Raw genomic sequence first — 25762 nt, forward strand, 5'->3', positions numbered from 1 at the left:
AAAAACTCATTTGCTGGATCTCTGTGATTTCAGCTGCAGTTTCATGATGTGCTCAAATGAAAGCTGCCTGTGAGGTTGCATCTCTCAAATAAAGGACAGACTTTACAGTGAAGACTGTCCCTGTAAGGTCAGGGGACATTCATTTGCTAATTGCAGAGACAGCCTGCAACAAACTGTGGGTTAGAGACAGAAAACTCAAGTCTATTTACAACATACTCTATTTTTTTTACTACCCCAAATGGCAAGATAAAGTTTTTTTTTTTTAATTTATTTATTTATTATGGATACAATATCTGCATGTATGCCTTCACATCAGAAGAGGACACCAGATCTCATTATAGATGGCTGTGAGCCACCATGTGGTTGCAGGGAATTGAACTCAGGACCTCTGGAAGAGCAGCCAGTGCTCTTGACCTCTGAGCCATCTCTCCAGCCCCAAGTCTTCCCTGCAACATGGCACATAAAAGAAACAGCCCTTCACCACTGTGTTCACATGTTTGTGGTGTCTGCTTGATAGTGCAATGAAGGGGACAAAAGGCCTGGTTTGGCTTTTTGCCAGGTCTACTCCCTTGGTCGTAGGGACAGAGAGGGAGTTTGCAGCTCAGAGAGTTCTCACTTCACTTCAGCTGTGATGAGGCTCAGAATCTGGCTCTGGTGTGTAAGTTTATGTGTCCATCTCTACATGACAATATTCACAGTTGCCTCTACTGGCTCCAGACAGATTCCTATCCATATGGGCTACAGAAATGTATTCAACTTTCTAAGATACTTATTGTTAGAGTTGCCATTTAATCTTTGGGTCTGTCAATACGTTAATGAGGAAGACCATGCTTTGTACTTGGCGCTCTACTGTTGTGCCCCATCATTAATTTCTTTATGTCAAAGCCTCACAGACATACTGAGAAGTACTCAGATCTTACAGAATAACAAGTGATGGCATCACCACCTCATCAACATGCCAAACATGAAGCTGTCCTATATCCTCTCCAGATCTCCAGTCTGTCAGATGTGAGCACTGTTCTGCCTTCACCAGTAGGTCAGCACTGCTTAGAGCACAATTATATAGTTTCTATTGTGTTTTCCCTAGGCTGTTTGCATAGTAACTCTCTGTGGGGCTTGTGAATGGTTGCAAGTATTGGCACTTATTCTTACCACTGCTATTTGAGATCCTTTAGGTGTGTTTTAGAGTTGCTTTTCTGATGGATTTTTTAATTACTTTCATATCCTAAATAATTTTAATAATGCTTCTATGAGCATATACATGTGTGGTGTGTGTTTGTGTGCATGTGTGAGTGCATGTATGAATACATATGTATGGGTATTTCTGACTACAAGTACCATGGATGAGTGATAAACAGACCTGTGTAGATACTGCCAAATGATTTCCCCAAGTGGCTCTTACTATGTCTCTTTCTGATAGAAGTGTTTAGGGGTGCCAGTTCTTCTGTATTTCAGTAAGACTTTGTGGCATTGGTATTTTTTTAAATTTACTTAGAAATATTCTAGCTATTCTGGTAGTCTTTAGTAATATTTTATTATAGTTTTAGCTTGAGTTTTTCTGATCACTTAAATTGTTACACATTTTTGTTTGTTTCAAAGGCCACTTGAGTAGCCTGTTCTGTGAAATGCCTATTGAACCCTTTGTCCATTAAAATAAAGTTGAATGATTTCACTTTTAGTTTCTGGTTTATAGAAAGTTACTTCTAAGTAAATGATATGAATCATTTTCAGATACATACAATAGTTTATTTCCCTACATCTGTGACTTAGCCTTCATCTCTGTGGTATGTGTGTGCATACCTTGGATGTGTGTGCACATGTGTGCTCATGTGTGCTCATGGATGTGTATGCTGAGGTTAACTGTGTCATTCCTCAGGTGCCACCATCTTGTTTTTGAGGCAGGATCTCTCTTTGACCTAGGACTTGCTGTTTAGGTTTGACTAGAGTAGTTGGAGGCAGTCCTCTTGTCTCTGCTGCACAGTACCAGGATTATGAGTATAAGTGACCATACCAGGCTTTTTTACAGATGTTCTGGGGATGGTACTTAGGTCCTCATGCTTGCAAAGCAGGGGCTTTCCCAACTGAACCATCTCCTTAGCCCTATTTGTGCTAAATTTATATTTGTTGAATTCTTTACTTTGTTGAAGCACAATTTATCAGTCTACTTCATTGCTGTGGACTTTTTTTTGCCTTTTATGTAGTATTTATCTTATTCAAGATCATGAGGGAATTTTCCTATAGAGCTTCCAGAAATTTTGCCATCCTACATTCATTTCTGTCCATCTCATAGTGATGTTGTGTATGGTGTGACAAAGGAGTCAAGGGTTATTGTTTTCCCCCATGACCATCTATTGTCCTCTGGCAGCTTTGCTGTAAATCAGTATCTGAACTCTGCTCCCCTCATCTGTTTATTCTTGCACTAATGTCTCACTCTATTGACTATGTCTGTAAATTCAGCCTTGGAGTTCCGTGTTGTTAGTCCTCCAACTTTGTTCTTAGAGATTAATTTTATTATTATGGCACTTTTCATTTCCATTTAACATTAGCATACACTTGGCAAATTTTAAATAAAGAGTTTAAGCTATTAATTGGTATGACAAAGAACCCTTAACCCATAACTTATGGTTATGTTCTTTCTGGCTACAGAGCCTATTACCCCATTTCTGCTGGTGGTCTCTTACCTTGCATGCATAAGCTCTGTGTTTTCTTTGTGGAGTCCCTGCTTCTCTTCCAGCAGCCTCACATCTCCTTATGTGCCTTCTCTTTACCAGTAATCAAAACCTTGCTTTAGACTCACATACTTAGCAGCATGTTAACAGAGAAACTATTTTGAAACTGAAGAAAGGAAATGCCCTTCACCTTGAGGAGGAGGTGTGGGTTTTTTTTTTTCTCTTTCTCTTGGTGGTTTGAGGTATGTGTGATGCAGAATGTCTTGTCCAGATGGAATCTTGGATATCCTTAAAAATAGCAGATGTGTGTGGGCAGAATGAGAGAACTATTGAGAAGCATACTGAATGTTTTGAGTTATCATATGTATAGTTCATTGAATGAAGAAACCAGTGCATGTTTTAAGTATCTGATACATTTTCATTGATGCTGAAAAAATCCATTCTAAAACAAATGGATTGTGTCCTTTACAATCTTCCTTAAATCTTTGATTTACTATTGCCAGTCAGTAGAGTTTAAATTCTTTACAGTTAGTGGTTAAACACTGTCAAGGTGACTGAGTACGGGATACATTTTGTTTTTGAATTACAGTCAGGGGTACATTCCATTAAATAAAGAAAATCTCCTCAATATGTAACAAATCATACTCAAATGACTTATAAACATACTATTTAAGGGATAAAACATTCTGGAGTTGCCCCTGGTTGCTACTTTTTTTCTCTTTCATTTCTCATCAAGCTTTGGGAATGAACTGTCTTTCCTTACTGATTTCACACTCTCCGCTCCAATTCCCATCCCACACTGGCCCCTATCTCTGAAGGCTCATTAACTGTGCTCATCTTCAAGGCCATAGTCTCCTGCTTCCTGGATCTAGTGATCAAATGCTTAGTTTTGTTTTGATTTTCATTTGAAGTTGTTGAAATGCCCCTTTGTACATCTCCCTGCTCACCTTTCTTATTGCTCTCTCCTGATCTTTCTGCTCCTCAAGCTCTTCTTTAGGCTGTTTTTAGTGCTTTCTTCATGCCCTTTATGCTGATGTTCACGTCACATTCACATTTCCTGTTTCATGTGGCTTTCTTGATGGTCGGCAATCTGTGGATTTTGGAGCCTGGTCCTGAACTACCTAACTATGTGTATGTCCAACTTTCTCGTGGATTACTTTTTTTTTTTTCCCCAGGGCTCTGAAGACTTGAAACTTAACACGGCATAAGGAAACTTCAGTGTGCTCTTTACTTTGGTGATTGGTACCTTTTCCACTGTGTTAGTCAGTTGTCTGCATCTGTGATAAATACCAGAGAGAAATAACTTAAAGGAAGAGATTATTTAGCTTGCTCATGATGTTAGAGGTCTCATCATGGTGGAGGAGAGCAGTGCAACAGTTTGTCAGTTCAAGAGTTAGGAGAGAGGGTGGGGAGTGGGGAATATGAGCACATAGAGTCCTTGCTTTTTTCCCTTTTATCACCTGCTTCCCATATTTAGGACAGGCCTTCCCAAGCCTTAAAGACCCATCCACACATATGCCTCGATAACCTAGGCTGACAATCAGGAGTAACAGTTATAGCCCATGCCGGAAAGTCATCTTTGTTTTTCCTTTCTTTTTGTTTTCCATGTTCATGGACAGCATCCTTTAAGATTTTCCTCCATATCCTTAACATCTCTATAGTATCCTTAACATTCTCCTTTTTGTATCAGCCATCTCTTCTCTCTTCTGACATAACTATACCCTTATCTTGCCTGAGCTACTTCCTAATCAGCCCATCTGCCTAAGATACTGTCACCCTCTAACCTTGTATCAGCTCTCAGGTAAGGTTTCTACAAGGAGCAACTCCTCTGCTTAGGCTCAGCAGTAGGCCAATTCTCCATTTGGTGTGAAGACATTTTTTTTTTAATATTACAGTTTATTCACTCTGTATCCCAGCTGTAGCTTCTCCCTCACCCCTCCCAGTCTCACTCTCTCTCTCTTCCTTTTCTCCTCCTATGCCCCTCTCCAAGTCCACTGAGAGGGGTGGTCCTTCTCCCTTTCCATCTGACAATAGCCTATCAGGTCTCATCAGGACTGGCTGAATTGTCTTCCTCTGTGGCCTGGTAAAAATGCTGTTCTCTCTTCAGAGGGTGGTGATCAAGAGCCAGCCACTGAGTTCATGTCAGAGACAGTCCCTGTTCCCCTTACTAGGGAAACCCACTTGGAGACTGAGCTGCCGTGGGCTACATCTGTGCAAGGGTTCTAGGTTATCTCTATGCATGGTCCTTAGTTGAGCATCAGTCTCAGAAAGACCCCTGTGCTCAGATTTTTGGTTCTGTTGCTCTCCTTGTAGAGTTCCTGTCCCCTCCAGGCCAATGAGCATTCTCTGGAGATGAACCGGCAAACCTGGCTAAAGGGCTCCCAGGGCTATTCCTGGAGGTGATCTTCACTCTAAGGATTATTCTCCATGCATCATTTCTCAAGGGATGCCTGCAGGCACTTCAGTAGTTGGTTCATGGCTGTTTTCCAGAAGACAAAGTGAGAGTTCAGAGACTGAAAATTATTTAAAGACAGCAGGGTATCTATTCAGTATACCGGACATAAAAACATAAAGATGAATAGCTACAACTATTTTCAGGACACTCAGAGTCTCTTAGGACAGGAAAACAAAAACCAAAAATGAAACACTATGATAACAACAACAACAATAACAATGATAACCACCCACAGTAACATATGTTCATGAATTCAAGGGTAGAGAATATGAGGCATAAATCCTGGATACCTGGTAACTTTAGCCATGCTTTATCAAGAAAATAATGGAGCTGGGTTTGAAAGATAAATAACATGTGGACAAAAATTTAAAAAAAACATGCCAAGCTGAGGTAAAATTTAGCATAGTATACCAAATTTTCTATTAACTTACTGTTCCCCCAGCAAACCTTTGACATGTAATAAACTGTAAACTTTAATAAACTATAAAATTTAGTATGTTTCTCATTTCTCTTCTTTAACAGTAGTATCTTGCTTTTCTAGCAAAGAAATTATTGCTAGCTGTCCACTTACAAGTCAACGTGATTCCACATTTTGTTTTTTGAGATCTTAGAACTTTTATCATTATTTCTTATCAAATTTAAAGTTTAAGATTGCATTTTACTTCTTGATGTGAGGGTCTTGAATTATTTTCTCTTAGAAATTTCCAGATAGATGCTTTTAGAGGAACTACTGTCTGCTCTGTTAATGCTGGGCAGGACTATACTAGAGGAATTTTTTTTTTTAATTATTTCTCTCCTCCATTGCATTAGCAATGTGACTAGCTTGACTCTTCTATGGGCATATTCAGCCATTTTTCTATAGCTTTGTTCATGTACAGGTTTGGCTATTGAGTGTTTCTTTTAGTACTTAAACATACACATATGTTTATGAGAATAAAACATGGCAAAAACAAAGGAAGATATCACTTTAATCAAAATTATGTCTGAGGAGAAAATTTCAGTTTATATTTCTTTTTACACAAAGCAATCAGTTAGTAGTTCTTGTTTTAACATCTGATGGTTTTATATTAAGCTTATAGAATTTTCAAGTCTATGATCTTCCTCAAAATTTCCTTTTCTAGTACAGGGGATTAAGTGTAAGGCCCTTATGAGTGAGTATATATCCGGTGTGTCTTTCTGCTTCTGGGATATCTCACTCAGAATGATCTTTTCTAGTTTCCACCATTTACCTGAAAATGTCATAATTTCCTTGATTTTTAGTGCTGAGTAATATTCTATTTTGTAGATGTACCACAATTTGTGTATCCACTCCTCAACTGAGGGGGCATCTGGGCTGTTTCCAGCTTCTGGCTATTACAAATAAAGCTGCTACAAACATGGTTGAGCAAATGTCCTTGTTGTGTACTTGAGCCTCTTTTGGATATATGTCTAGGAGTGGTATGGCTGGATCTTGAGGAAGCACTATTCCTAGTTGTCTGAGAAAGCTCCAGATTGATTTCCAAAGTGGCTGTACAAGTTTACATTCCCACCAGCAATGGAGTAGGGTTCCCCTCACTCATAAGTGGATATTAGATATATAATATAAGATAGGCATACTAAAATCTGTACACCTAAAGAAACTAATCAAGAAGGAGGACTTTGGCCAAGATGTTCAATCCCCATTCAGAAAGGCAAAGAGGATGGACATCAGAAGAGGGAAAAAACAGGGAGCAGGACAAGAGCCTATCACAGAAGGCCTCTGAAAGGCTCTGCCCTGCAGACTATCAAAGCAGATGCTGAGACTTAGAGCCAGACTTTGGGCAGAGTTCAGGGAAGACCTGGAGAGTACAGGAGCTCCACAAGGAGTATAACAGAACCCAAAAATCTGGGCACAGGGGTCTTTTCTGAGACTCATACTCCAGCATTCATGGTGATAACCTAGAACCCCTGCACAGATGTAGCCCATGGCAGTTCAGTGTCCAAGTGGTTTCCATAGTAATGGGAACAGGGACTGTCTCTGACATGAACTGATTGACCTGCTCTTTGGTCACCTCCCCTGAGGGGGGAGCAGTCTTACCAGGCCACAGAGGAAGATAATGCAGCCACTCCTGAGGAGACCTGATAGACTAGGGTCAGATGGAAGGGGAGGGACTTGGGGAGGGACATGGGTGGAGAAGGGGAAGGGAGGATGGGATTGGGAGGGGAGAAGGGAGGGAGCTACAGGAGGATACAAAGTGAATAAAGTGTAATTAATAATAATAAAAAATGTAAGGCCCTGTTTATGGTAGGCAAGTGCTCTGTCACTGGGCTATATCCTCAGCCTTTTAAAACTTTTTTGTTTTGTTTTACTGTTGTTGTTGTTTTTCAAGACAGAGTTTTTCTGTGTAGTCCTGGCTGTCCTGGAACTCACTATGTAGAACAGGCTGGCCTCCTGCCTCTGGCTCCTGAGTGCTGTGTGTTGGTGTGTGCCACCACTGCCAGGCCTTTTAGGTCTCATTACATTGCCAAGGCTCCATCCTTTTGTTTCAGCTCCTGAGTGGCTAAGTAGAAACTGTTATTTTGTATTTTGATTCTAATGTCATTCATTCATGTAGTACTCATTTTTAAAACTCTACTTTATTTGGAGTGTTTAACCCTCAACCTCCTTTCTAACTCCCAACCCTACATAGGAGAGAGAAGGTCAGTGGGTAGAGGGGCCTCCTTCACTTCTCCTGGCTGTTGAAGGTCAGTGGGTCTTTTAGGGCTCTATACCAGTCTCTGACAACAGCAGACTCAGCTAGCAGTCTCCTTTACTATGCTGCACCCTGAAGCACTTATTTCTGTCTGTCTGTTCCAAACTGCCACACTCTCTGTCTCTCGTGTCTTCAAACTGCTGTAGACCACATGCCAACACCACATGCCACCTTCCTTTTCTCAGCTCTTAATTTATATCCTCAAAGCCCTAGGCCATGCTTCTCTCTATGCTGCATGTGGAAGGCCATTACCAGCTGGCAAAAGCCACACCCTGCGTGAGACAATTAACAGCTCCGGACAAACTATAGCCCAAGTAAAATCCACACTGGGGATTAAAACAAAAACATATTTATATAACATAACTGAGTTTACAAAGAAATTCAAACTTCCATAACTCGTTCATTCATTCATTCATTCATTCATTCATTCATTCATTCATTTTGCCCAGCATATATAAGAATGCAATTAGTATGTGAGATATATTCCACAGTCTTTCTTTTTCCTGTTTTTCTTGGTAGAATTTTTTTCTACCTGGGGACCTATTTGCTGTAGCCACACCTGGATTTTTGAGTGTCACTGTCCTGACATTTTTTTTAAAAAATAACTTGTTATTGATTCTTTGTGAGTTTCATCTCATGTACTCCAGTCCCACTCATCCCCTCATATCTCCCCTTTGCTCTTGCAACCTCTCCCTCAAAACAAAACACAAAAGCACAACAATAACTACAACAACAAGCATATAGAACATCTCATTATGGAATCCATTATAGTGTGTCCCCCAGTATACCCCTCTGTCCACACATCTTCACTTGCAGATGTTTATTGCAATGAGTCATGGATCTGGTTCGAGGTCTCTGTAGTCTGTGGCACTGTCAGTATTGGATCCTTACAGGGACTCCTTTGGGTTATCCTCTTGTTGCCCAGTGTCATGGAGATCCTACAGGTGTGGAGCAGTAGGACTAGCCCTTTCATGCATCCCAGCTGTTTGCAGATGATGTAGATTTTGGGTAGGCCAACTTAGAGCTCTGGATCTGGGCCTGGGTGGTAGCTGAGCTGGTCAACATCCCAGCTGTCCCTTATCCACACCACCAGGGTGAGCTCTCCAGAGCTGCTTTGGCTAGGCCACCATAGCCTGCTGGCATGTCTTCAGGGCTGGCTCATCTTCATCCACACCTACACAGCCAGCTCTACTGTGCTGCCCAGTCAAAGCATGGAACCCGATTTCCCAAGAGCTGCAATCTGCGAGGGGCTGAGATAGCTCTCCCACCCTCACATCCTCAGGACTGGCTCACATCCTGTGTGCACTGGGGTCAGCTCTGCTGGGCTGTCAAGGGAAGGTACAGGGCCCGCTCTCCTGAGTGCTGCAGCTGCTGCGGGGCAGGAGTAGCCTGATGGTTATCCGGGCGTCCCCCAGATGTCCACATCCACCACCCACCTCCTTCAGTTTCTCTTCTGACTTCACGTTTTACTCTGAACCTTCTTAGCTTACATGACCTATCTCTAATTATTCATTTCACAGCACTATACTCCAGTGACTTCTTGGGCTTGCCTTGTAAACCTTTAAGTCCACTGGTCTCCATTTAATGGCCCTAAAATGAGGTTACTGGCCACTCCTGGAAAAAACCAACCCGAAGAAGCAGCTCAGTAGAGATGTCTTCCTGTTGTATCTTTCTTTGCAAGGCCTTGAGCATTTCCTGGCTACTCTGCTGTCAGTCCAAGTCAGGTCCTTTCCCACTCTGCCTGAGACTGCATACTGGTGTGGGGAGGGGAAGGCACTAACTGGCTTGTGGGTGGGGGGTGACTCCCTTGCTCTTCCCAAACCTTATTGCATCTGTATTCCTGGTCAGTCCGGCTTAGTATTTCTCAAAATAATTTAATAATGTTGACTTTGTTAAAAAGTTAGTAGATGTGTTTACTTTTTTACCTAGGAAGTTGTTGGGTGGATGGCTTTATTAGTTACCTATATAAATAACAGGCTTAGTTTTTCCTTTAAAAACAAGTTAGGATAAAGGACAGAGACATGCCTGTAAGACCTTTGTTCCATGTCACCTTCTACTCTGAGCTGTGCAATCTATGCAGAACATACCTCTGTTCATGGGGATGCACACCCCCAAATTGACTGCAAAAGTGACCTTGTTTTCTGAAGGGATAGCACAAAAAATAAACACCCTTTTGCATTCCATATACAAACAGAAATCTTTCTGTCTCTATGAAACTAGAAAATATCTTAGAGCTATTTAATTTATATAAGATCCACAATGCCGCTTAACTTGTATGATAGTGGGATTCTTGTAGTAGCAGTCTCAAACTTTCCCAAACTAAAAGGACTCTAGCCCCACATAAATACTCTTAATCTAAAGGCAAATACTGTGTAATTAATAAGTAACCCAATAAAAAGTAAACTTGAAAGTATGATTCAACACCCTGTGTGCTTTTAGTGTGTGTACTGGCAAACTCCATAGTGTTCTATTTGAAAGCCAGTAGAGTGGGGCAGAAGCCAATTGGAGCTAATGATAGCAGATAATGTCCGAGAAAGGAGTGAAACCTTATAAAACTTATCCTGAAACTTTTGTGTAGAAGGTCCTGTTTCCCATGATATAGGTCAGCATTTAGCGACAGGTTTGCCTTCATCTACACCTGTATAAACAAAATCATTCTGTAGAATCAACGTTGGAGGCACCCATGTCATACACCTAAACTATTTAAAAGAGACATTTCTAATATTAGGGGTTCTTATGTAATTGGCCACATTAATGCAATTTCACACGCACTTTCTTTTACTGTACACATATCTCACACAGGTTCTGGGTAGTTATCTGATTTTATGTCATCTATCAATTAAGATCACATCTGATCCTGACTCACTTCAAGAACTTCTTTGATTTTGATTTTAGGCTCTTTGGCCCTTTAATGATGTCATCTGACACAGAAGCCATCGGTGAGATAAATTGTCACCATGAGTAAAACTTGGAGGAAATGTATTTTATGGTATTAGAAGATTTAAATCACTTTTACAAACATCTAAACCCCCCCAATGCATCATCTCTTTCCTCTCTTAATAATTGCCCACTATTGTTGTGCTTAAACCTAAATGTCATATATTTAGCAAATACAGATACTGATAAGCTAGAGGGTAGGCCTGTGTGGGCATATTCTCACGGACAGCAAAGTGTGCAATCATTTAATGGCTGCATTCCTGCCTCCTTAGTTTACTTCATGTTGGTAGCTGGTGGTTAATCAATAACTACTTGTTTAAGCAATCAATAGTGGTTTTAATTCAGTGCTCAAAAAGGGTCCATGTTAGCATTTACAGTTTATAAGAAATCTATAAGCGTGTGCACTTTTTGAGTAGTTCATGGTATTAGAATAGGATGCTCCCAGTAACTGCGCAGATGTAGTCAGAACACCGCCAGCTTGGAGCTTTCTATCATCATTTGCCGCAGAGAAGGAAGTCTGTGGAAAGTCTGCTCTGCCCTCTCCCCGGGTTGATGAAACGTGGCATGACTGCACCCATGCTTTTGGGAAGCATATCCAGAGACTTTTTCTAGACGACGGTCCACCTGGTACTTCAACATTGTCATAAGTTACCCCAACAAGCTGTTTCTTCCTGAACTGCTCATCACAGTACTTTATTTCTGACTGAAAGGCTTATCTTTTGTTAGGTCTAAATGGATTGCTTGCTAGTGGTGACTTATGTCTTGTTTCATCGATTTCCAGTAATGAGATGGAGTGGTATGAGGTAAGTGTCTGTGTACATGGGCAGGGGTTCTAAATCACAGGCTGCAAACCACGAGCTCCATGGTGCAGTTTGTCCATCTCCTCAGAAATGTCTGTGGTGAAGGCTTCTTGAAAATGGTCATTTAAGCACATCACTTAAATGACACTTTTAGAAAGCAAGACTGTAGTCATTAGTGCGATGGGCCCATGTTGGCTTGGTCAGGCTAACCTCCGAAGGTCAGAGAGGATAATTTACCAGCTGGTGTTACTGATGGGCATTGTCTCAGTGGAATGGAGAGGCAAAGAGCACAATGCACTTTTAAACACATTGATTTTTTTGCAAAGTAGCATTTAAGCATGTAACTGGTCATGGACTCCATGTAACTGATGACTACTCCTGTGACTGTGCAATGGCTACAAGATGTTCAGTTATCTCCAGTGAGGAGGACGCTGAGAACAAGTGCACAGGAAATCTCTGTAGTGTTCTCGTGTCTGACTCTGCGCTGAGTCACTCACCTCATGGTGTTGATTTACTTTTGGCCTTCGCTGTTGGTCCTGCGTCAGAAGACATCATGCATTACAAAAGGGCAGAGATGTGGAATGAGGGATCTCCCCAAAGAGCATGTGTTTCAGCCCTGTAGCTGATTGCTCTTCTCTCCTTTCCACGTGCTGCTCACCACTCAGATACCATAGAGGCTGATTTCTAGTGAGAAGTTCATTGTAAGTTTAAGAACCTGAAAACAAAATAACCATTTCTGCACTACATGGCCTTCTAAGGTAAAATACAGAAAGGGCTTGAGTTCACTGTATTTCAGATACATAATGCATTCATATATGTATGGTGCATATATTTAGACAATAGAAATAAGTCAGTTACATGAAGCCTACCTGTCTACTCTTCTCTTCTTTGGATTATATAGAGATTCATCCATTGCCCTTCTAGTCTCTAATTAGAAGAGCCCAGGTAGGTTTTTTTTTTTTCTTCATTACTTCATCATTTCCTCCTTAATTAATGCTCTTGTCCTCACACAAAAGCTCCTTCAGGCCTTTTTTATAACCCGATGAAGCTGGCTGCCTCCTTCCCATCTGTTCTCTCCCCAGTTCTTCATTCCATGACCTATGTGTCACTCCAGTTCCCGTTGCTTCCCCTCTGAGTTTTCTCCTCTCCACATTGCTTCTGTCTGCTATGGCAAAAGCTAACTTGAAAATAACAGGATCTTCGAGGCCTGCATGGCATTCTTTGAGCCCACCTTTAGAAGGACAGCATCACTGCCATGTGGCACTGTAGACAGGTACCCAGCAAGCCTGGGTCAAGACAGCTACATTCTGCTCTTTTAAAAGTCTGTAAATACTGATTGCATTTCCTGCTTCGCATGCTGTTTTTTTTTTTTGTTGTTGTTGTTGTTTGTTTGTTTTGTTTTGTTTTGTTTTGTCTTTTTGGTGTAGTTTTTTTCTTACTTGAGTTCAGTAGAAATATTTAAATTAGTAACTAGATAATAACATACCTTATATGAACTATAATCTGAAGCAATATCATTTTAAGATACTGAAGGTATATTGGAGTCAAATAAAATAAATTTGGATAAAAAAATCATATTAAGGAATTTCCTATTTAGGAATAAATTCTAGAAGTCTAGGGAATTTTCCCCTTTGTACACAATATGGTAAGTATTAAATCATTCTGCATAAAAAGAAAATATTACTAGATTTTTATTTAAAATTAATCGTGTGTAAAAATATGAATGGGACATAGGTACATTTTTATTGTCATGAAAATTAACCTTCATTCAAAGGTGGATCAGTAAATAAGCTATGATTTCTGGATAGAAGGAGGGGATGGGGAAAAAAAAGCAGAAGGAATGGAACTGTATAGAACTTTCTAGAGGAGCAGACACCGAGTGACTCCAGGATATCCTGAGATGGTTTTGTTTTCCGATAAGTCTCTAAATTTCTTGGAGTGAGAGGATTCAGTCGAATACTGTATTTCCATGGGGTGCAAAACAATAAGAGCAAGCAGCCTGCTAACAACTCACAGCCAGATGGTGTGCATACATGCCATGCTGAGCTGATGGTTTGGAGATGCCAGCTCTGCAGAATGGTTGGAGCCAAATGATGCTTCAAGGTAACCCTGCTTAAGTCTTGTTTGTGTTAGGAAGAAGGTATACTCTTTTGTGTTTGGGTGAAAAGTTCTGAAGATATCTATTAGGCCCATTTGATACATGACCTCTGTTAGCTTCATTGTTTCTCTGTTTAGTTTGTGTCTCAATGATCTGTCCATTCTCAAGAGGGTGGTGTTGAAGTCTCCCTTATTAGTGTGTATGGATCGATTTAAGCTTTAATGTTTTAAGCTTATAATGTTTCTTTTACAAATGTGAGAGCCCTTGTATGTGGGGCATAGATGTTCAGGATTGAGATGTCCTCTCGGTGTATTTTTTTCTTTGATGAGAATGAAGCATCTTTCCCCATCCTGGAGGGGAGAGTGGTTTGGACAGATTGGGTGGGAGCTCTCCTTTTCTGAGGAGTAGGAGAGAGGGGAAAGGGAAAAGGGAGGGTGGGATCAGGAAGAGAGGAGGGAGGGAGCGACATGTAAAGTGAATGTAAAGTGAATAAATAAATGAATTTTAAAAAGACTTTTTTTGGGTGCCTTTCATGTTACATCACATTGTAAACAGCACAGTGAATTTTAAATGGAGAGAATCTTACCTTGAAGCATGAGATGTCTCCAGTGGGATCTGGTAACTGTCTGTGGGAATCAAACTCTAGTAAATATGGTAGAAATCCAAAGTAGTGTCTAAGTATTGGCAAACTGTTTCTTTAAGCAAATAACCAACAGTCAGGTCATTTTAAAGGAATGGGAGAATGTTTCAGAAGTTTTACCAGTTATCTTTTGATGATGAGAGGTAACGACAGACTTCCATTTCTTTGGCAGTTCTGGGTATTCAGGTCCCATGACCTGAAACCCAGGAGACTGGCTCTGGACTTTCATGCACCGATTCTACCCCAGCCTCCTGAGCTGCTAGGATTATGGGCATTCACCACCACACCCAGCCTAAAGACAGACATTTTCTTTTCTTTGGCAGTACTGGGTGTTTAAGATCCCATGACCTGCTGGACATGGTGGCACCCGCCTTTAATCCCAGCAGAGGCAGTCAGATCTCAGGGAATTCGAGGCCAGCCTGGTGTCCAAAGAGAGTTCCAGGACAGCCAGAGCTACAAGAAGAAACTTTGTCTCAGAAAAACAAAACAAAACAAAACAAAACAAAACAAAACAAAACAAAACAAAAAGATCTCATGACCTTGTTCATGTCAGTCAAGCATGTTGCCATGGATGTGCTGAAGAAAACAGTAACAATTCACCAAGTTCCTCCTTCTTTTCCTTGAGTTTAGACACCAGGAAACGGCTTTGTACTGCCTCTTTCTCCTCACTGTGCATCCTCACTGCTCATAGCATTTCTGGTGAGATTTTGGTCACCATGTGCAAGCTGGAGAGAGGTGACTGAGAGGACTACAGAGAGACACAGGGAAGCCACTGAGTATTTGTGAGGGGGCAGATTGTCAGGTTACACATTGCATAAGGCGAGAATACACTTTATTTCTGCATGCTGTTAGTCATACAAATTCTGAAAGTTGTTATTTAGAAAATGTATTTATTACTTTTCTCATCATTGCAACAAAGTATCTGACAGAAGCATTTAGGAAAGAAGGGTTTAGTTTTGCAGTCATAGGCAAGAATCAAAGCTGAAGGCTGGTGCCAGCTCACTGTGTCCATTGTGTTTGGTCCAGGACCCTGGCCCATGGTATTGTGGCACCTACATTTAGGGTGAATCTCCAACCTCAATTAGCTTAATCTAGATACTGTCTCACAGATGTGCTCGGATACTCGTCTTCCTTCTCTAGTTTTGTCAAATTTTGATAAAAGCTACCACATACTATTTATTGCATGTCTATTTGTAGAAATTCTTTTGGTTTTCTCCTCTCCTAGAATATGAGTTTCTGTTTTTTTTTTCTCTTTCTTTTTCATTTTCTACTTTTCTCCTCTTCCTCTTCCCTTGATAACATCATAAAAGTATGCTTCCCCCACATCAGCTAGTCATTTATTTACATAAAGTCCTCCGCTCAGCCTCATATTTAACAGTATCAATTTTTTATGTGATACAGGTTGAATATGCCATATCAAAAAATGCTTGGAACTGGGAATGTTTTGGATTTTGGATTTTTTGTTCTGCTTTGTTTTTGGAGTGTTTTTATATACATGATGTGCATATAAATCACCTGGTCTGAGGATGGAAAAAATGTCTCACACAGAGTCCATTTTTATGTGCTTTGTGTATTTAGCTAATACAGTTTATGCATCACAGATGAAGGATTTTTAGAGCGTCTTTTCCCCTTGGGGATGCTGCAGATTTGGATTTTGATACTGACCCTTCAGATGAAGTCAAGTGTGGTATTTACCACCTATGATGTCAGGTTGAAACTCAGATTTTTCTCATTTTGGAGCACATGGATAAGTGAGGTATGCTTAATTTATATAACTGATAATTACAAAAGTCTTCCCATCTGTATTTGAAAGAAATTGACTCATGTACTTACAGGAAAAGCCCAAACATTCTATGTTAGCTCATTAAAAGAAGGCACCAAGGGTACTACTGTCTAGATCTAGAGTTTTAAAGTGAAGAAGTGAAGTAGTGAATTCATGTGTGCAAAGTATGATGGACGTTTAAACTGTATCTTTTCCCTTGCCTCTGTCTACTGGGTGGATTTCCTTGTTTCTTGGGTTATATAACACGAGTGATTTCCAGATCTGTATGCTTCATTGGAACCAAACCAAATTTCCATTTTCTTTGCCTGTAGGAAAGGATTTTTGGATACAGTGCGATGGTAGGCTTCTTGAGCCTAAACCTGCCATTACTATTCTGCTCTTAAAATTAGAGAAGGCAGGGTTAGAAGGAAAGGACTGATAGGTTAGCATAGGATACCAAAAATACAAACAGAAATACAGTAAAAATGACATAGTTTCAGTATACTCAATAAAATTTTAAGAAATTAAATATTGTCAACACAGTTGGAGCTCTGATGTTCCTCTTCAGTCTCTTCCTTTTCAGAGGTACCTGAACTTAGTGTTATTATATAGTTTTATTTTTATTTACATGTTTTGGTTTTTTTTGTGTGTGTATGTGTTTGAGTGAACACCACATGTGTGTGCCCACAGAGACCGGAGAGAGTATTGGATTCTCAGGACCTGGAGTGACATGCAGTTATGGGTGCTGATGTCCAAACTCAGGTCCAGCAGAAGAGCAGCCTGTTGTCCTAACGCAGATCCTCTCTCCCGTCCAAGTGCAGTGTTGTTAGCCTCCATGGGTGTCTTCCTCCTCTGGTGGCTGTGCACGGATATTTGCATCTTTCACAGTCTATTTCAATAGTATCAGAATAGGCTAGTTCTTGCTTCTCTTTAGAGTTCCATATTTTGTTGTAAAGACTGAAAGCTATTTTTGTTATGATCAGAGAGTTCTGTTTTATAAATCTAGCACAGTTTCTTCAGTCCAGATTTGCTTCAACTCTGGTAAAACAGTGAATGCTGAAATAGCCTGTTACCAGGTATGGCTCCTCATAGCACAGTTTCTGGAGGGCAGTGCTCTCAACCTTCCTAATGCTGTGGCCCTTTAACACAGTTCCTCATGCTGTGGTGACCCCAACCATGAAATTGTTGGGGTTGTTACTTCATAACTGTAATTTTGCTACCTTATGAATCACAATGTAAAGATCTATGTTTTCTGATGATTTTAGGTGACCCTGTGAAAGGGCATGAATCACTGCTTTACTGAATCCCTTCCTAGTAGAGTCACCAGAGCAAGAGGTCACAGGGGTCTTTGCACTTGTAGGTGTTCTCTGTCATTCCTCGGTGTTTGTCCAGGTTGTGCTCCCACTATAGGCTTTCTAGTTGAGCTAGAATTGTTTGTGTATTGATTTTGATGACAGATGCTATCTTATTGTGGTCTTAGTTTGAATTCTCCTAGGTATTGGTCACACAGGACTCTGGATGATGACTAACAGTCACAGCAGGTATCATTCTCTGGTATGCTCACTAATATCTCACACCCCATGAGGGCTGACAGACTTGAGGAATGTCCTAAGTCTGGAACGGTTCTCTGAGTCATTCATCTCTGGTTATCAGAACCTGATACCTCTCTGCTTTCTCCTTACTCGTGGCATCTCAGCATCCATTACTCTGGCTGTTTATAAAATGACAGCAGACTCTAAGCCACGGAGGCTAAAACCAGTTCAAATGATGAGGAAAATTGGAGCATGACTGTGGCTTTGGTTGACTAGTGATAACAGGGTTTTGGGGAGCTCCCCAAAGCCTATTCTACCAACAATATGTGTGCTACAGAGCTGAGCTCACAGCTGGAACCAGATGTTCTTAGGAACTTCCAAAGCCTTATTCTGTGCCCAAGTGAGAACCCATCCACAAAACTCATCCCACTCTACCCACTGCCAATGTGAAAATGCCGTTTCCTCTCTGAAATATTTGTCATGGTCAGTAAACTAAGGAGAACTGTATCATTTAAAAATAAGTCACTAGTAAGTTATTTCTATGTGAAAAAAAAAAAAAAAGGTCAAAAAATTTTGATTCTACCTTTGGTGTTGAATGGGTAAGATCAGAGCCCAGGAATATATTTTATGCCTTCTCTGTAATTTCCTTTAGCTCTGCCATGGTGCACTGCCTGCACTCAGTGTCCCCAACTTTGACCCTGCTTCAGGAAACTGACAAGTTATTGGTTTGTACTGCCTCATGGTTCTCACCGTGCCCTGGTCCAAGCAAAATGTGGCTGTTGTGAATGATTCCATTTGTAATGATTTTGGAATGTAAAACTGCTAAAGCTGTGGAGAAGGTGGTCATGGTATGTCTACATTACTTTGGAAAGATTTGATTTCATAGGTACTAACAACCAAAGGTAGCCATTTAATTCAGTCTTCACAGTAGAAATTTGGTCCCATCAGAGCAGATTTTTGTTCCCAACTTATTGCTTTCTATCCTGTGGCAGAAAAATGCCTAAATCCAAAAGTTTAAATCACATAATTTCTCCACTCTGGGCTTGTAATTCAGATTGTGTCCGTCCTTTTGCATTTGCTCCTTAGGCATTTGCTAGACATCACTTGTGAGTAGAAACAGACCACATATGTGAACTTTAAAATAATGCATATGCCAGTTTGATAATAAATATTCATTCTGTTCAGTTTATATGGTGTGTGTGTGTGTGTGTGTGTGTGTGTGTGTGTGTGTGCAGCTTCATTGTCCCAAGAAGAATGAAAATGGAAGTACTGGGGTTCTTTTTTGTTGGTTTTTATTTTACCATTTTGAATCATTTATTCAAATTCCCTGTTATGGCAGATTGATGGCAGGTCTTTTAAGATAGGATAATTTAAAATTTTATTTCTGAGAACTCACCTGTGTATTTTGATTATATCTGCCTTCATGTCCTCTCCAACTCCTCATTTCTCTGTCAGCTTTGTATAACTGTCTTAGTTACTTTTGTATTGCTATGTCACAGTACTGTAATGAAGGCAACTTATAAATGAGAGCATTCAGTTGGGCTTACTTACACTGTCAAAGGGTTTGTCCATGACCATCATGGCTGGAAGCATGGCAGCAGGCAGGAGAGAGAGAGAGAGAGAGAGAGAGAGAGAGAGAGAGAGAGAGAGAGAGAGAGAGAGAGAGGAGAGAGACTGGGCCTGGTGTAGAGTATTAAAACTTTCATCTCCTTCTCTAATAACCGAAGGTAGCCATTTAATTCAGTATTCACAGTAGAAAGATTAGGCCACACCGCCTAATCTTTGTCCAAAAGTTTCACCAATTTCTGACCAAGCATTCAAACATTCACCCAAGAGGGTCTTCTCATTCAAACCACCACATCCATGAAGCCACTGCTGCCTTTATGTGCATATGTGCATGGATGTGAGGCCATCCACTGGAGCATGGGTAAAATACCAGGGGTAAAACCCCAGAAGAGAACTGACTCCCCCTGCCCCAGCAGCCTTCAGCTGTCTCAGCTAAGGGTAGGACTTATGAGATCCTCCCCTTTTTATGCTAGAACTTTGGTTGGCTTGATCTTGTGAAGGTTTTTTGCCACTCTGAGCTCATGACTGCAGTGGCTCTGTCATGTAGAGAAGGTGCTGCTTTGCAGCAGTTTTCCCACATCTCTGGCTCTGACAGTCTTCCCACTCCATCTTCTGTGATGAGCCCTCAGCGAGGAGGAGACAGTATAGTGTTTTTAAAATGAGTCTTCTCATTTATTTTAACTTGTAAAATAATAATAATAATAAATAATCTAGTTTTCATTTACAGGGTGAGTTCTGTAATTGGGTTTTGGACATACTCTCTTCAGGTGTCAGAGTGCAGACATACAGCTGGCTTTGTGTTTTAGTTTGTAGCTCCTGTTGACCAGTTCTGGTGATTGTCTCCTTGCAGGTCATCCAAGCCGTTTTCTTCGGCATCTGTGTGCTGACTGATCTTTCCAGTCTTCTGACCAGAGGCAGTGGGAACCAGGAGCAAGAACGACAGCTTCGGAAGCTCATCTCTCTCCGGGACTGGACGTTGGCTGTGCTGGCCTTTCCTGTTGGGGTTGTGAGTATAAAGTAGGGTTACTTAGCCCAGAAAGAATGTGGGCCCTACTTCAGACCTGTCTTTTTTATTTTTATTTTTTTAATTAGGAGTCTTTATAGAAGAGTTCTTTAGCTACTACTAGGGACTGAACCCAGGACCTCATGGCTCTCCACCACTAAGCTACATGTTGGCCCAAGGTTTCTGTCTCTCTCTCTGTGTCCTAATGACACCAGCACCACAGAAATTTTATTTTCTCATGGTGCTGGAGACTGGATGTCTGAGGTCAATGAGTCCTGGAGTTGGTTTCTTTTGAGGCCTGTCTATTTGGCTTCAAAATATTAGAGTCTCTTTCCTTCCTGTCAGTATGGGCCTTGGTTCCCTCTTCTTATGAAGAGATGTATTATCTCAATCAAAACTCTCCAACAGCTGCATTTAAACTCACCCATTCCTTCCATGCCCAAACTGCCATTTTTGATATTCTGGAGAATTACGACTTCAGCCTATGGTGGCCTGGCATATATCAGTTGATCAAGTATGCCATGCAAACATGAGGCCTGCAATCAATCCCCAGAACCCATGCAAAAACAAACAAACAAACCAACCACAGAATCAGGCTGGACATGGTGGCGCATGCTTGTAATCCCAGCATTCAGGGAGGCAGAGGCAGGCGGATCTCTGTGAGTTTGAGGGCAGCCTCTTCTACAGAGTGAGTCCAGAACAGCCACAGCTACACAGAGAAATCCTGTCTTGAAAAACAAAACAAAACTGTGTGTGGAGGCTTACGCCTGTAACCTCAGTGCTGAGGAGGGGGAGATGAGAATGGAGATCTCTGAGCCTTGTGGACTGGCCAGAATATCCTCTTTGATGAGTTCTAAACCAGGAAGAGACCCTGTCTCAAAAACGAGGAGGATGGCTTCTGAGACACAGTACCCTAGATTGTGCTCTGACCTCCACAAGCATGGGCACATATACATATACACATGCTCCACATGCAATACATACATGTGTGCATGTGCACACAAGCAGGCACACACATGCACATGTGCAAACACACATGCACGTGCACACACACTCATACATGGGTTTGCACAGTACGTAGTTCAGCCCTAACATTCCTTGAGCGGCCTAACTTTAATTGTTCCTTTGGTCAACTGTCTCAGCACCTTGAGCGTCAGAGGGAACCAACATGAGCTAACACTTCACTTAGCCAGCTGCTCCGTCAGCGAGAATTACTTAAAATTGCTGCTCGATTGGGTCTGTCTGGCTCCACTGACTTTCTGTTTTCAGTTATGCTTCCTCCTTAGTTCATCTTCCTTCACAAGTCTGCTAATTTTCTATTGTCTATACATGTACCACGTTTCTTTAATGGCCTCATGAGACGTTTAACTTATGTGTAGCCAGAAGAATGAGGACACTTATGTATATTTGAGAATATGAGGGAAAGTTAGAAGTACCTCATGTAATGCAATTTTGGTTTTTTGTTTTGTTTTGTTTTTTCATTTGCCACCTGATTCTGGAACAAACAGAAGCTTCAGGGACATGGCTAGCACATGTACTGAGTCCAAGCTCACCACAGAGGAGTCAGAAAACTTTAAATCCTACCTTTGGCTTTTTTTCATATTTGCCAAATCTGTGTTGGCAGAGACTTCCATATTCTTTGCACTGAGTTTCTATTTTCTGTGTGCTGAATTGTACTTTCATGGATGAGGTAACCCTGAGCTCTTGAGCCTAATACAAGGGCCAGAAGAACCTTAGAATCTAATCAGAAACCTTCCCATTCCCTTATCCTTTTCTTCTTTTTTTAATTTTTAATTTTTATTATTAGTTACATTTTATTAACTCTGTATCCCAGCTGTATCCCACTCCCTCATTCCCTCCCAATCCCACCCTCCTCTTTCATCTTCTCCCTGTCCCTTTCCAAGTCTACTGATAGGGGAGGACCTCCTCCCCTTTCATCTGACCCTGTTTTATCAGGTATCTTTAGGACTGGCTGTAAAGTCCTCCTCTGTGGCCTAGCAGGGCTGCTCCTCCCTTGGGGAGTGGGAAGGTCAAAGAGCCTGCCATTGAGTCTATATCAGAAATAGTCCCTGTTCCCCTTACTAGGAAAACCCACTTAGTTACTGAGCTACCACGGGCTACATCCGAGCAGAGGTTCTAGGTTATATCCATACATGGTCCTTGGTTGGAGAAACAGTCTCATATAAGACCCCTATGCCTTATCCTTTTCTTCTGAAGATCTCAATGCGTAAGTGTTAACACTGAAGCTGTCCAGGAAGCCTCTCAAATTCACCTGTTTAAATGTTTTGATATATATATATAATTACAAATTATATATACACATATATATGTATACATAATTTATTTTTGCCTCTATACGATTAAAATCCTGAGACATTATGCTAGTGCAGACCTGTAATCAATCACAGCACTCCAGAGGCTGAGGCCATAGTGAAATCTTATCTCAGAAGGTAAATTCATCTAAATTCATCTATTTTTTATGACTCATATAAGAGAAAATTGCAAGGCAATAACTATAGAGACATGTGCTTTCTGCACAAAAGAAACCTACCTTGAAATCCAAGTGTGGAGTTTTCTCTGTGATTTAGAAGGAAGAGGATTAGCAGTTTTCATCTCTCTGAGCTGCGTGCACGCCTTTCCTGGTTGGAAGCTCCAGACCGCAGGCCAAGTCTTCCCCTGTGCCTGAGTACCCATGTGCTTCCTAGTGTGCAGGGAGTGATCAGAACAAATTAAAGAGTCACTGATAGATCAGGGTGTAGAGAGTTAACAATTTACATAGCTCTGTTCTCTCGGCCTTGACACTGGCTGTCACCGTTTCCAGTTTCCCAGTCTTGCTACTGAGTCACTTCCTTTTTTCCCAAACTTTAAAAAATGCCTTTTATATGTTTTGCTCTCTTCCTCCCTTATCTCACCCCATGTTGCTAAAGTGTCTGTGGGTATTCTCTACAATTGAGAAAATTTCCACCCTTTCTCTGTTTTCTGTTATCGTCAGTGACTTTGTATCTGTTCTCCCAGGTCCCACCACACTCCTCACTGTAATGCAGAAAAAAGTCATTTTCAGTGGAAAAAGGAAAAGCACCTGAGAGATGGATTATTCTAAGGTTCCATTAATTTTATTGCGTACTCTGTTTATGGATGATAGGAATTTAAAGCTATAAGCATTTCTTCGGACAAACACTTAACCTTGTCATTCACTTTCACCTTCTTTTTCCTAAGGTTGTTTCCCCCACATTTTTCAGTATCCCTGTGTATTTGTACTCCAGAGACCCCTCTATCCCTCTGTAACTTTCTCCATTGCTCACATCTCTGCCAAAGGGTCTAGAGCCCCACTATGGCTGTGCTCCCATCACTTAAGACCTTCCTCATTGGTGCTTCTTCCAGGAACAAGGTTAATTGTGAGTTGACAGTAATTGTATTGAGCACGAAGTAATAAAAAAGATGTGGAGAACTTTGTCCTCACACAAGCATCCTCATGGTCCCCTTTAACCCAAAGATATGTAAAAATAATTACACAACCCAATCAGAGATAATTAAAGTGCACTTTTGACTCAGTGTGACTTGGAGAAGCCAGGCATGGTGGCTTGAAAGAACATAACACGTATCATCAATCGCTGTGTCAATTCCCATAAAAAGCAAAGCTGTCCTTGATTAGTGATGCTAAGGGCCGGAAACCACCACCACTCCCCAAGCCTTGCAATTCATTTGCAGGGATAATCCTTGAGAGGCTGTTCTTACCATGTGCAATTTATTTCTCAACCCGGTCATCCTTTTAAAGAAGCGTTACAAATAATTCTATGACATTATGTGGTCTGGAAGCACTGACATTTCTTAGAGGCAGACCAGGGAAGAAGATCTTTTGTCTCCCATGAGTTTGTTGACTCTTGTGTCGAGCAGGCAGATCTCATTATATTTAAGAAAGTAGGTATATAATTCTAACTAAAAAATAATGTAAAAGAGCATGAAGAGTTTGAAAATGCCCCTCTCAGAAACCCTAAATATGTCTCTGCCTGCCATCCATTTCTGCTCATTCAAGCCCATGCAACCCTATTCATCTGCAGCTGCTGAGTTTGAATAGTCCCCATAATCAAATCTTGCCACGTCACCAGTACATCTTTGTCCTGGTGCTGCCTTGGGTTGCTCCAGTCCAGATGCTGCCCTAACCATCCCAATGTGAAGAAGTGAACGTCCCCTCTGGGTGGGTCTGTGGAGGCCCTGGAGGTCTGGATCTGTTCTATCCTGGGACGGGCATCCGGAGTGTCAGTGCAAACCTGCATGTGCGTAAATGAACTCATCTGGAATTTGTCCTTCTTACCAAATTTAGTTTCAAAGCTGTTTGCTAAGTAACCATTTCTGGTGTTATAATCACATCTTCTGAACACTTAAAGATTTTTATATGCACCAACCAACTCTTCCTCATGATGAAGACTGTGTGGTGGCTCTTCGTTAGAAACACAAGGAAAGCTAACTTTGAAACCTCGATGCAAACTCCAAGAAAAAGTGCATTGCAGTTCCCAAAGGTCTTCATTTGTTGACATATTAGGTAAATCTAAGATATCTTGAAAAAGTTTTTGAGGTGTATGTAAATTTGGATTGCTATGCTCCTATAATTCAAGAAATAAATGTTTTTCTTGTTGACTTTTAAGTGTAAGAGATTGGCTTAGACAGGGAAAGTGCATATTAGTATTAACTGCTAGGCTTTTTAATTTTAATTTTTTTTCTTCACAATTTATTCATTATATATCCTGAAGCCTCCTCCCTCAACTCCCCCAGTTCTACCCTCCTTCCCTCTTCCTGTCATCTCTTTCCCCTAGTCCACTGAAAGGGGTAGTTCTCCATATTGCCATCTGCCTATAGCTTGTTAAGTCTCATCAGGACTGCCTGGATACTCTTCCTCCCTGGCCTGGTAAGGCTGCATCATCAGGGGCAAGTGATGAGCTGAGTTCATGACAGAGGCAGCCCCTGCTCCCCTCACTCAGAGGTCTACATGGAAACTGAGCTGCCAGTCAGCCACATCTGACCAGGAGGACTAGGTCTTCTTCTTGCATGTCCTCGGTTGGTGCATTAGTCTCTGCAGGACCCCCTGGGCTCAGATCTTTTAGTTTTGTTGGTCTCCTTGTGGGACTCCTCTCCCTTCCATGTCCCTCTGTTCCCACCCTTTGCTTCCTCCATAAGACTCCCTGTGCTCTGCCCAAAGTTGGGCCATGGGTCTCAGCATCTGCTCAGATCCCCTGTTGGGTGGATCCTTTCAGAGGACCTGCTATTGCAGACTCCCATCCTCCTTTCTTCCACCACTTCTGGTGTCTATTCTGTTTGTCATTTTGAATGAGATTTAAGCATCCTCCCTAGGGTCCTCCTTAGTGTTTAGCTTCTTTAGGTCTGTAGATGGCTAGCCTATATTATATGTCTAATACTGGCTTGTAAGTGAGTGTATACCATGCCTGTCTTTCTGTTTTGAGATTATCTCACTTAGGATGATCTCTTCTAGTTCCATCCATTTGCCTACAAATTTCATATTACTTACTTCTTTGTGTATGTGTGTATACACATATTTAGGGAGCATGCAATAACTTGTGGAGATCAGAGAACAGC

The 25762-nt window shown here is 41.2% G+C and overlaps 1 protein-coding gene across 5 annotated transcripts in view; it reads left to right on the top strand.

Moving 5' to 3' along the window:
- Aig1 (androgen induced 1) overlaps positions 1 to 25762 on the top strand; it is a 252323-nt gene that overhangs the window by 31148 nt on the left and 195413 nt on the right. For 4 of the 5 annotated variants that reach the window (XM_060380249.1, XM_060380253.1, XM_060380248.1 and 1 more), the window contains exon 2: positions 20021 to 20176. In XM_060380249.1, coding sequence (XP_060236232.1) covers positions 20021 to 20176 — 156 coding nt within the window. Of the gene's footprint in view, positions 1 to 11222; positions 11400 to 11498; positions 11576 to 20020; positions 20177 to 25762 lie in introns of those variants that run through there. The other variant, XM_060380250.1, reaches the window with a different exon arrangement.

Source organism: Meriones unguiculatus, chromosome 3 (genome assembly GCF_030254825.1).
Source record: "Meriones unguiculatus strain TT.TT164.6M chromosome 3, Bangor_MerUng_6.1, whole genome shotgun sequence".
Classification (NCBI taxonomy): Eukaryota; Metazoa; Chordata; class Mammalia; order Rodentia; family Muridae; genus Meriones; species Meriones unguiculatus.